General features: G+C 40.7%; 1 protein-coding gene across 2 annotated transcripts in view; it reads left to right on the forward strand.

Annotated features, from left to right (window-relative positions):
• Positions 1-12853, forward strand: part of ASAP1 (ArfGAP with SH3 domain, ankyrin repeat and PH domain 1) — a 329167-nt gene that overhangs the window by 259365 nt on the left and 56949 nt on the right. For both annotated transcript variants that reach the window (XM_073330123.2, XM_073330124.2), the window contains exons 18-21: positions 1974-2065; positions 3615-3801; positions 6392-6477; positions 12590-12705. In XM_073330123.2, coding sequence (XP_073186224.1) covers positions 1974-2065; positions 3615-3801; positions 6392-6477; positions 12590-12705 — 481 coding nt within the window. The remainder of the gene's footprint in view (positions 1-1973; positions 2066-3614; positions 3802-6391; positions 6478-12589; positions 12706-12853) is intronic.

Below are 12853 nucleotides of genomic sequence, written 5' to 3' on the forward strand. Positions count from 1 at the left end.
CTTAAGGGAGCAGGGAGCTGATGGGGGGCTGCTGGTCCACCCTGGTTCCAAGCCCCCACCATCTAGCTCTGCAAGCAGTGGACAAAGCAGGTGGCTGCCAAACAATGTTATAAGGGAGCATTGCGCAACTTTAAACAAGCATGTTCTCTAATAGATCAGCAATGTAAAAATGAAACAACGTTAATCAGGATGACTTTAAGTGAGGAGTTACTGTACCTCCACAGGGCTCAGGGATACTACCCATTCTGAACTACCTTCTTTCTTTAAAAACATCAGGTCTGTCCCTCAGCTTGCTGCAAATGCATTTAGTGACCATTAACTCCTTCTTCTTTCCTCTGGTGGAGAACTTTTTGGTCTTCACCCACCCTATGACAATGAGTTTTTTCAAAAGTCCTTAACCTTTGCTCTGGTGCTAAAACCTACTTCAGCTTGGGACCTCAGTCCTGTTCATATTTGCAACATTCATGAATCCTCCATTTGAACCTTTAGCCTCCTGCTTCTTTCTTCATCTGTCTATAAAGGTGGCCTTTCTGACTGCAGTTATGTCTGCCAGAAGAGTTTGGTGAGGTTGGGGCTCTTATGGAGTGTACCTTCCCTACGGGGCGTTCCATAAGGATAAGGTCTCTTTGAGGTAATACGCTACATTCATTCCAAAGATTCCCTCCAAATTCCACTTAAATCAGGTCATACACCTTCCAGAGAAGGTAGGAAGTTCCATTCGCTGGATGTTTGTCGAGCCTTAGTGTTTTACCTGCAGAGGACAAAACCCTTCAGGAAATCTCCTAGATTATTCATCTCCTGTGCTGACCATATGAAAGGGGAAGCTACCTCCTCACTGAGACTTCCTAAATGGCTTCAGGTTGCATCCAGCTATACTATGAGTTGGCAGCAATAGCTCCCCCACAGAGTGTCAGAGTCCAATCATCCAGAGCCCAGGTATCCTCAGTGGCATCTTTTCAGGATCTCCTCCTGGAAATCTGTAGAGCAGCAACATGAGACTCTATGCATACATTTACTAGGCATTACATCCTGGCACAAGCGTCTTCAGCAGATGCATCCTTCAGCACAGCGATCCTGAAATCTGTGATACAGCAGAGTTCCTCCTCCTCCTCAGTAAGAACTGCTTATGAGCCGCGTAAAGTGGAATACACATAGTGACTATCGCTTGAAGAAGAAATTCTGGTTACTTGCCTTATAGTAACTGGAGTTCTTCAAGATGCGTGGTCTCTATACGTATTCGACTATCCTGCCTCTCCTTTGGATTCTTTCCTAAGGTGATTCACAGTACAAAAGGAATTGAAGAGACGTTCAGTCCACACCACCTCATATGCTCTTGTTTCAGAGCATGAGGAGGCAGAGGGTGCAGATGTGAACCAACAAACACTGCTAATGAAAAATCTTCCTGTTTCAGGCACATGCAACACATGTGCACCTAGCATGGAATACACATAGGGTCCCCACTTGAAGAACTCCAGTTACTATAAGGTGAGTAACAAGAATATCTTTCAATCCATTAAGGTTATGTCTGTGCTTGGAGCTGGGGGTGCAATTCCCATCTTGAGCAGACATAATCGCACTAGCTCTGATTGAACTAGTGTGCTAAAAATAGGAGTGTAGTCATAGTAGCATGGCACGTGGCAGAATGGGCTAACCCAAGTACCCACATGGTCCAGGCAGGTTTGTACTCGGCATGGCTATCCTGTGCAACTGCTACCACAATTAAAATATTTTTAGCATGCTAGCTCGATCAGAACTAACATGAGTACATCTGCTTGAGATGGGAATTGCACACCCAGTTCCAAATGTAGACATAGCCTACATTGAACTTTAATGCCATGCATTCATTTTGTTATTTGTACTGTCCTCTGCTGCTAATAAGAAAAAGGCACTGTATTTTTTTTAAAAAAAGTCTTATTTGAAAATTTGAGACCAATAGCAAATTATGAAAACATGTGCTTTTGTTTTTTCTACAGCTGGCCAAGAATGTAGGAAATAATTGTTTTAATGATATAATGGAAGGGAATTTACCTAGTCCTTCACCCAAACCCACTCCATCAAGTGATATGTAAGTACATGAACACTTCCCCAGTGTACAGTTGGAATGGAGTATATATGTGTAGATAGGTTTTCCATAATGAGATATATTAAGTATAATCAAGTCAAGGGAGAAGTTAAAAAAGAAAAAGCTGTCTGAGGATGGCAAAAATTTTTGTTTCATTCCACCTGCCAATCTTGACTGCTAAATTTCTCATTACGGAATTCCAAATCCCTTCTCTGGTCATTATTTCTCTTCAAATTTGCTCTTGAATTTACTTCACAGGCAGTTACAGTGTTCATACGTGATGGGTTGTGTCTCCTTAGAATATGCTACAGTATTTGTTTGGTTTTGTAATTCATGATCATGTGATAAACTCTAATGGAGTCACTAACAATGAATCTTTTCGTATTAATTTATGGATAAATCCAGCCCCATTGTCCTCTGGAGGTCATGCAGAGAAGTTCAGCTCCTGAGGAGTATGGGAGTGGTGGCTTAGTTATTCTGTAAGTGGGCAAGACCAGAGGATCATTGCAGTCAGGGGAAGTAAGGTCCCATAGAACCTATCTCAGCCACTAAACTAAAGTGATCTTCACAGAGCGCAGCCCACTTTTGTGGCCTAAGGAGGGAATTCCTTTCCACTCCACCAAGAGCCCTGCTGGGAACTGGATTTTAACCTTAAAGTGGGATTGTCATACGAGAGAAATCTTGGAAAAAAGGGCATTTCTACAAACAGCAGTAATTGGACAGTAATTTTGTTTTTCCCTTTACTATTATGGAAGATGTTTAGCTTGAAAAAAAGCTTTCTTTTCAACCCTTCTTCTCCTTGATTATGCAGCAAAGTCATAATCCTCTGTTTATAATACAAGTCAATTGCCTTGGAAATAATTGTTGTAAACTCAGTTTTATATCATCAGTTCAGTTACTATAAGGCAAGTAGCTGATGGTCAGAAAGGAGAAAACCCTTGTTTTAAACAAACAGAATCACGGAAATAGTAATGGCAAAAATCTGTTAGACTATCATTCTATTTCCTGGCCTCTATATATATATACACACACACACAGAGAGACACATGAGTTACACACTTTGATTTTGGGAACTCAGTTCAGTTCAGAACTGAAGATGCAGAAGGGAATTTTCATAATATGAAAATACATGAAAGATGCACCAATTTGTTCAATTGTTCTTCATAATTTTTCTTGAAATTGACACAATTGAACAAGTTGATGTATTTTACATGTATTTTCCTATTACGAAAATTATCTTCTGCATCTTCAGTTTTGAATTAAACTGATTTCCCAAAATCAAAGGCTGTACCTCATGTATTATTGAAAAGGCAGGATACTGTAAGATGCTTGTTTACTTCATTTTGGACCTCTTTTTTGCAAATAGTGTGTCACGTGCATAGTGATTAAATTATTATATATTAAATGGGGTTATCAGATCTTTTTCTATACAATCAGTCCTCACTTTTCAGTTTAAGCAAGCTGAGTTCTGATTTTAAGCCTAAATTATCAGTCCATTTGAGATCCCTTTTGCTCAGAATTCTAGACCAAGTTCTGTTTTTTTTCCTCCCAGGACTGCACGTAAAGAATATATCACTGCTAAGTATGTAGATCATAAGTTTTCTAGAAAGACTTGTGTATCTGCAGCAGCTAAACTGAATGAACTACTCGAGGCTGTCAAATCCAGGGATCTACTTGCACTAATTCAAGTCTATGCAGAGGGGGTAGAGCTAATGGAGCCACTGTTAGAGCCTGGACAGGTAAGCTTATCAGATAAACAATATTGAGTAAGTTAAGAACATTATTTTTGGAAGCCATCAATTAAAATAGTGATATAACTTATAAGTACATGGGAGAATGATGTTTATTAGAATCATAGATGAAAAAGATCTTAGCTGATCTGGCTTATCCTCCTGCTAGTGTATTTTCTCTTGCCTTTTCCTGTACAGTTTAAAAGATTTGTTATGAATGTTTGTATATGTGCTCAAAGAATAGTCTAGTACATTTTAAAAGTCTGAAAGGTAAATAATGTGGTGACCAGATCCAAGTGTTGTATTCAGGGACATCCACATTTCTCCCTAATCAGTCGTTTTTGATGTGTGTCCTCTTTTTGAGTCATAGAATCATAGAATATCAGGGTTGGAAGGGACCTCAGGAGGTCATCTAGTCCAACCCCCTGCTCAAAGCGGGACCAATCCCCAATTAAATCATCCCAGCCAGGGCTTTGACAAGCCTGACCTTAAAAACTTCTAAGGAAGGAGATTCTACCACCTCCCTAGGTAACGCATTCCAGTGTTTCACCACCCTCCTAGTGAAAAAGTTTTTCTTAATATCCAACCTAAACTTCCCCCACTGCAACTTGAGACCATTACTCCTTGTTCTGTTCTCTTCTACCACTGAGAATAGTCTAGAACCATCCTCTCTGGAACCACCTCTCAGGTAGTTGAAAGCAGCTATCAAATCCCCCCTCATTCTTCTCTTCTGCAGACTAAACAATCCCAGTTCCCTCAGCCTCTCCTCATAACTCATGTGTTCCAGACCCCTAATCATTTTTGTTGCCCTTCGCTGGACTCTCTCCTGTTTATCCACATCCTTCTTTTGATGTGGGGCCCAAAACTGGACACACTACTCCAGATGAGGCCTCACCAATGTCGAATAGAGGGGGACGATCACGTCCCTCGATCTGCTCGCTATGCCCCTACTTATACATCCCAAAATGCCTTTGGCCTTCTTGGCAACAAGGGCACACTGTTGACTCATATCCAGCTTCTCATCCACTGTCACCCCTAGGTCCTTTTCCGCAGAAAAAGGAGTCCCGCCAACAGGTCACCTTTCTCCACATCAGACACAAACTTTTGGTCTTTACCTTCAAGGCTGTTCACAATTCAGTTTCTTCTTACTTACCTACTTTTTTTTTATCTGACTGTGTCATGTTGTGAACAGATGCCTCTACTCTGACAACAGGGGCAGCCTCCAACATTCATGTTAAGCACTTTCTTTGCTGCTCCATGTGCACTGAATACCCTCTCTGAATCTTTTCACAAAGTCATTAATCTGTTCTCCTTCAGATCACTTCTCAAAAATCATCTCTTCTGTGATGCTCACAATAAGATACTTAATGATAATGGCTCAGCAGATAGCCTGGTACAGGCCCATCAACATTTTTATATTATGTGTTTTTTAAAAAAAAACCTTAAAGCCTGTAACTTATGCATATAGCTAGTATGTGCAACTTTGTGTTCCTATTACTGAAGTTGTCAACTCCCAATAGTTGCATTTTGTCCCTATCTAGACTGTAAATTCTTTGGAGCAGGGATTATCTTTATATGTTTATAACGTGCCCAGTAGAAAGAGGTCTTGATCCTGACTGCTGCTTCTGGACACTACCAGAAAAGAAATAATAAATAATGATGGCATATTTTCTCTTTCTTTCTTTACTATAGTTTAAATGTTAGGGGTGTCTGTTGTGTTCAGAGAGCAGTCTGATAAATACATTATAAAAGACTAGCGAGTTGATGACCTGGTCTACATTACAGGCGCAGCTACACTACACCCTATTAAAATGACACAAAATTCTTCCAAGGTGTATTCCTTTTAAAGCAATAATACATGCCAGTCTCTGTGTGTGTTGTATACTATGAAACAGTCATTCTCTTTCCTTAAGTGCTGATCATGATGCAACATTTCTGTTAACATTGTTTTCTTCAATAGGAAAATGACTGATTTTTTTCAGAAGTCCTGAACACTCGCAGCTCCTATCGAATTCAAACAGAGTTGAGTGCTCAGTTCCTTTGAAAATCAGAATGCTTTGATTCAGATGTCTAAATTTATGCACTTGTAGTTAAAAATTTTGGCTTCTGTTATTTTCTTTGTATATCTCACCATTATCAATCATAATCCTTTCACCAGCCTCACAATTGTTGTGCAAGTTTTACAGGCATATATATGGTTCCCTACCCAGAAGATGCTTACGGTCTAAGGACCCAGTATTACAAGTTCTTATGGGGGAGGAGAACATACTCCTGCTAGAAGGGACTAATTGCAGTTGTTACTAGGAGTAATGGTTACTGGTGTTTTCAGGATTGTGCACAATGGTTAGACCAAACTTGATACAAAAGGAAAGCTGGTTGGAGAGGGTGATGGGAGCAAAAGGAGGGAAAAGTAGCACCCATAAGGAGTGAGAAACAAAAGCTGTTTGCATCACAGCTTTCATAATAGTTTCTCTATTTAAATATTTAATACAAAGATAAGTGATTAAAGTATATTTTAGTAGGAGATTAACCGTGATAATCTTTGCATAGAAGAGAGTCCAAAAGTGTTTAATCTTGTACATTTTTTTCATGTGTTTAGGAGCCAGGTGAAACAGCACTTCATTTAGCAGTCCGGACTGCTGACCAAACCTCCCTTCATCTGGTTGACTTTCTTGTACAAAACTGGTATGGATTGCTCACTTGTTAACCAGAGTAACTTTAATGACAAATTTACCAATTCAAAATCATTCTCATCATTTACATTGCTTTGTACGATGTTTGTTTTTATTAATGATCATACTACTTAGTATTTTGATGTTGCATCTGAATAGAATTCCTAACTTGAGTTGACCTTTGTGTTGTAAAGCAATAAAAAAGGGAAAAAGAATAAAAACATGAACATTAGGTACATGAACTATGTAGGGAAAGAGACACTATATGATAGAGTAGGGAAAAAAAGAGAAAACATTGAGGGAAATGTTATGACAAAGGAAAATCAATGCAAATAGATAATATGGAAAAGAGATGGCAAGAAAGCTTCCAAAATTAGGAATAGAATAATTCAAGGAAAGCAAGACAATATAGTCATTTTTTCTCTCAGAAAATAAGAAGTAAATGAATAAAAGTAACCTAGGAAAAGATGGACATTTTAATAAACAGTAGGTTTAAAACTATGGAAAATGCAATACAGTAGAACCTCAAAGTTACGAACACTACAGGAATGGAGATTGTTCGTAACTCTGAAACGTTCGTAATGCTGAACAAAATGTTATGATCTTTCAAAAGTTTATAACTGAAATTTACTTAATACGGCTTTGAAACTTTACTATGCAGAAGAAAAATACTGCTTTTAACCACATTAATTTAAAAGAAACAAACACAGAAACAGGTTTTTTTGTCTCTGCTGCTTGATTATGTACTTCGAGTTCCAAATGAAGTATGTGGATGACCGATTGGTTTGTAACTCTGGTGTTCGTAACTCTCAGGTCCTACTGTAGATGGTGTAGCAGTGTTAAGTAGCAAGTTCTCAAACTATCAATGGGATGTTGAGATATTTTATGGTGTAGAGAGGATGTGATGACAGGGGCAAGGAAAACTTAGTGAAAATGACAGGTTTCAGAGTTGCAGCTGTGTTAGTCTGTATCCGCAAAAAGAAAAGGAGGACTTGTGGCACCTTAGAGACTAATCAATTTATTTGAGCATAAGCTTTTGTGATCTTGGGAGACAGACCAGTTCTTGCTTACAAACAGCCCCCCAACCTGAAGCAAATACTCACCAGCAACCACACACCACACCACACAACAGAACCACTAACCCAGGAACCTATCCTTGCAACAAAGCCCGTTGCCCGTTGCCAACTGTGTCCACATATCTATTCAGGAGACACCATCATAGGGCCTAATCACATCAGCTGCACTATCAGAGGCTCAATCACCTGCACATCTACCAATGTGATATATGCCATCAACTGGACAGTCTCTACGTAAAAGAATAAATGGACACAAATCAGACGTCAAGAAGTATAACATTCAAAAACCAGTCGGAGAACACTTCAGTCTCTTTGGTCACTCGATTACAGACCTAAAAGTGGCAATTTTTCAACAAAAAAACCTTCAGAAACAGACTCCAACGAGAGATTGCTGAATTGGGATTAATTTGCAAACTGGATTCAATTAACTTAAGCTTGAATAAAGACTGGGAGTGGATGTGTCATTACACAAGTAAAACTATTTCCCCATGTTTATTCCCCCCACCCCACCCCGTTCCTCAGACATTCTTGTCAACTGCTGGAAATGGCCCACCTTGATTATCACTACAAAAGGTTTCCCCCCCCCTCCCCGCTCTCCTGCTGATAATAGCTCACCTTACCTGATCACTCTCATTACAGTGTGTATGTATGGTAACAGCCATTGTTTCATGTTCTCTGTTTATATAAATCTCCCCACTGTATTTTCCATTGAATGCATCCGATGAAGTGAGCTGTAGCTCACGAAAGCTTATGCTCAAATAAATTTGTTAGTCTCTGATGTGCCACAAGTCTGCCTGTTCTTTTAGTGAAAATGCACACTCTAAAGGAAATAAAATCAATTCATATACAATGCAGCATGATTATTTCTGATATGAGATTTACAGTTGTGCAGTGAGCTGACTAAATAGATCTGATGTCACTTTTAATGATTTCCTGTTGAGTGAAGAAAACAAAGAGCTGCTGCTGTCTTGTCAAATTGTGGGTTTTAGCACAGTAGCAGTAATTAAGGGCTAGAAGATGATCAGTAGACTCATCACAGCCTGTTTTTTTCTAACACAGCTGATATTTCCTGTTAACCTTCAGAATACAGTCTTAATTATACTTGTTTTCCCTTCTCCTTTCCAGTAACTCATGTAGCTACTTCAAACTTTATATAGTCTGTATAAGAGAGGAAACTTAGTCCTGTGGTTAAAGCACGGGACTTGAAGTCAGAAATGGGTTTCATTTCTAGATCTCTCATTGACTTGTTACATGTCCCTGCGAAAGTCACTCATCGTTTCTGACCCTTCACTTCTCTCATCTGTCAAATGGAATAAATGTTACTTGCCTACATTAGCAAAAGTGTTTTAAGGGTTAATTTATTAATGTTTGCAAAGCACTTTGAGACCATCAATTGGAAAATGCTTTAAAAGTGTAAATTATTATTATTGGTTTTTCAGATGGTTTGATACTTTACACAGTGATTAATTGAAGTGATTCTGTTTAGTTATGAAATCTTCACTTGATGATCTTTTATGTCAATGTTCTCATCTATATAGTCAGATTTTTTTTTGTCAGTTGTCACTCTTTGTCATGTTAAACTCAAAATTGGAGTGCACTTCTCCAACAAAAAGAGCCAGCCACTGGTTCTTTGACATGAACAACACTGGCCAGCCACCTTATATATTTTTCTTCTAATCATTTATAATTTTCTGAGGGCAACTCTACACTATAGCTGTACATTGGCGTAGCTACATCAGTGCAGCTGCGCTGCCGTAGTGCGTCTGGTGAAGATGTGCTATGCTGACGGAAGACTGCTCTCCCATCGGCATAATTACTCCACCTCAGTGAGAAGCAGAAGCTATGCTGGCGGGAGGGTGTCTCCCGCCAGTACAGTGCCGGTGTGCACAGCGCGAAACTTGTGTCGCTCGGGGTGGGGAGTGGGGTGGGAGCGACATAAGTTAGATCGACTTAAGCAGTAGTGTAGATCTGCCCTGAGACTGTTCTTTGATTTTCATAAATATACACATAAAAACTCAAACTTCCAGAAATGGTGAAGAGTATTATCCTGTCATGCTAGTGACACAGTCTCATTGGACACTTTCATTCCAAGTCCCTGTTGTCAGGCAAGGGCTTCCAGCAAAAGAAGAGAACAGCCTCTGAAAGAGGTCTGGTCATTGGTGACTCCTGCTTAATCTTCCTGCTACCTCTAAGATTCATGAGGATGGGGATTGGTTTTCTTACCCCTTCCAATAAGGAAGTTGGAAGCCTCTCTGCTGCTTCATGTTCTGATGATATGGTGGGCCAAGCTGCTCTGGCTGTCTGCACCTTTTGGGTGTTAGTGAAGTCCCATTCACCCCAATATGCAGTCAGGGAGAGGTGCAAGGATACGGTTGGTCTGCCCACATATTAGATTCCCCATGAAACTAGACACAGTAGTAATAAAGGGTGCTACAGCCCAAAGGCTGTTGTGCAGGTTTTTCAGCTTGAGATGAGGACTCTATTCTAGTCATTGTATGGAGCAGACAGTAATAAAAAATGGAACATATGCACAAGGGAGCCAAATTCCAAAAAAAAAAAAAATCAGTCTCCTGCCGTGTAAAATCTTTAGTGGCTTTACCGTGCATTAATGAAGATTTTCTCTTTTTGACATTGACTCCACAAAGTCCCACTACGAGAGAGGTATGCCACCATCAGGCTTAACACTCTCAGATAAAAGTATGTGGGAAGACCACAGGAAAAGAGGGACATATATCAAACCTTGTTTTAAAACAAGATCACCACTTTGGGCAAGGTGACACAAAACTACCAAAAATGGAATGGAGTGGTCAAAAAGAAAAAAAAGAAATGCTGTGACTTTCCAACCTAAACTAAATCTAACAACATGAATAGGGTCCTACCAAATTCACAGTCCATTTTGGTCAATTTTATGGCCAGGGTTTTTTTTAAATTAGTCAAAATTTCACTTTTTCAGATGTTTACATCTGAAATTTCATGGTGTTGTAACCCTTGGAGTCGCGATCCAAAAGGCTTTCAGGGTGCGGGGCTCACAAGGCTATTGTAGGGCAGTCGTGGGATTACCACCCTTACTTCTGCCCTGCTGCCTTCATAGAATCATAGAATATCAGGGTTGGAAGGGACCTCAGGATGTCATCTAGTCCAACCCCCTGCTCAAAGCAGGACCAATCCCCAACTAAATCATCCCAGCCAGGGCTTTGTCAAGCCTGACCTTAATAACTTCTAAGGAAGGAGATTACACCACCTCCCTGGGTAACGCATTCCAGTGCTTCACCACCCTCCTAGCGAAAAAGTTTTTCCTAATATCCAACCTAAATCTCCCCCACTGCAACTTGAGACCATTACTCCTTGTTCTGTCACCTGCTACCACTGAGAACTGTCTAGATCCATCCTCTTTGGAACCCCCTTTCAGGTAGTTGAAAGCAGCTATCAAATCCCCCCAGCAATCAAATCTTCTCTTCTGCAGACTAAACAATCCCAGTTCCCTTAGCCTCTCCTCATAAGTCATGTGTTCCAGTCCCCTAATCATTTCTGTTGCCCTCCACTGGACGTTTTCCAATTTTTCCACATCCTTCTTGTAGTGTGGGGCCCAAAACTGGACACAGTACTCCAGATGAGGCCTCACCAATGTCGAATAGAGGGGAATGATCACGTCCCTCGATCTGCTGGCAATGCCCCTACTTATACATCCCAAAATGCCATTGGCCTTGTTGGCAACAATTGCACACTGTTGACTCATATATCCAGCTTCTCGTCCAGTGAAACCCCTAGATCCTTTTCCGCAGAACTGCTGCCTAGCCATTCGGTCCCTAGTCTGTAGCTGTGCATGGGATTCTTCCGTCCTAAGTGCAGGACTCTGCACTTGTCCTTGTTGAACCTCATCAGATTTCTTTTTGCCCAATCCTCTAATTTGTCTAGGGACCTCTGTATATTATCCCTACCCTCCATCATATTTACCTCTCCTCCCAGTTTAGTGTCATCTGCAAACAGGGTGCAATCCACACCATCCTCCAAATCATTAGTGAAGATATTGAACAAAACCGGCCCAAGGACCAACCTTTGGGGCACTCCACTTGATACCGGCTGCCAACTAGACATGGAGCCATTGATCACTACCTATTGAGTCCAACAGTCTAGCCAGCTTTCTATCCACCTTTCAGATCTGGGCAGCCAGAGAGGAAGGCTGCTGGTCGGGTGCCAGCTCTAAAGCCAGCACCAGCATCAGCGCAGAAGTGAGGGTTGCAGGGTAGGGGGGGTGGGTTACCATATGTCCAGTTTTCCCAGCAGTCTCCTACTCCATTGGGGGCAGGTGACAGCTCAAGGAGCCGTAGCCTCTCCCTACACCGAGGGGAGGTGACAGCTGGAACTGCGGTGCTTCCTGCAGTTGGGGAAGGTTCCTGGAGGTGGGTCTGATCCACCGCGGGAGCAGCCCCTGCAGGGAAAGAGGAAGTCTCATCCCTCTCCATGCCCGCTAGGACTAACAGCTGGAGCCCTCCGTAGGGTAGGAGCCCTCGGCTGGGTGCCAGATTTCATGAGAGAGATCAGTTTTCACGGTCCATGATGTGTTTTTCACAGCAGTGAATTTTGTAGAGCCCCAAATAGAAAGTATTTGTTAAGATACAAAGTTAGATTTGATAGTTTAACATGCCTGAGAAACAGGAGTTGGGTTTGTTGACCACTCTTGATGGCGAATAGAGAGGAACTTAAGGTACCTGTATAAGGAGCAGGGCACATACCCTTGGGCTTTGGAATGTAGGCGCAGAGAAAATATTTATACTCTATAACTTTCAGCCACTGTTCAAAAAAGGTTCCAGAGCCATGTGCCTAGGCACACAACTCCTACACTGTATTTCACTGAAAGCAGTGCAGCCACAGAACAAGAGTTACTGTTAGACAGAAAAGGGTAGTTACTTGTTAAAATACACGTTTTCTTTGCAGAAGTTATGTATGTTGTCATGTATGGTGTCCATAATAAGATACAATATACAGATGACAAATTTGGGACTGAACATGCATATGATTTTTTTCTCTTTTTTTCTTTACTTTGTTTAGTGGAAACCTGGATAAACAAACTGCTTTGGGGAATACAGTTCTACACTACTGCAGTATATATAATAAACCTGAATGTTTGAAATTGCTTTTGAGAGGCAAACCGACTATTGATATAGGTAAGCTCGCTAATATGTGATACTTGAAATTTTTCTTCCTAAAATATGAGTTTATGCAGTTTTATTTGTATACCAGTGTGTAAAAACTGATTTACCAAGCAAAAATGAAAATTGTGTTAAGCACGTATCTATGACCCAAATGCCCTAC

Source organism: Lepidochelys kempii, chromosome 2 (assembly GCF_965140285.1).
Source record: "Lepidochelys kempii isolate rLepKem1 chromosome 2, rLepKem1.hap1, whole genome shotgun sequence".
NCBI classification, from domain to species: Eukaryota; Metazoa; Chordata; order Testudines; family Cheloniidae; genus Lepidochelys; species Lepidochelys kempii.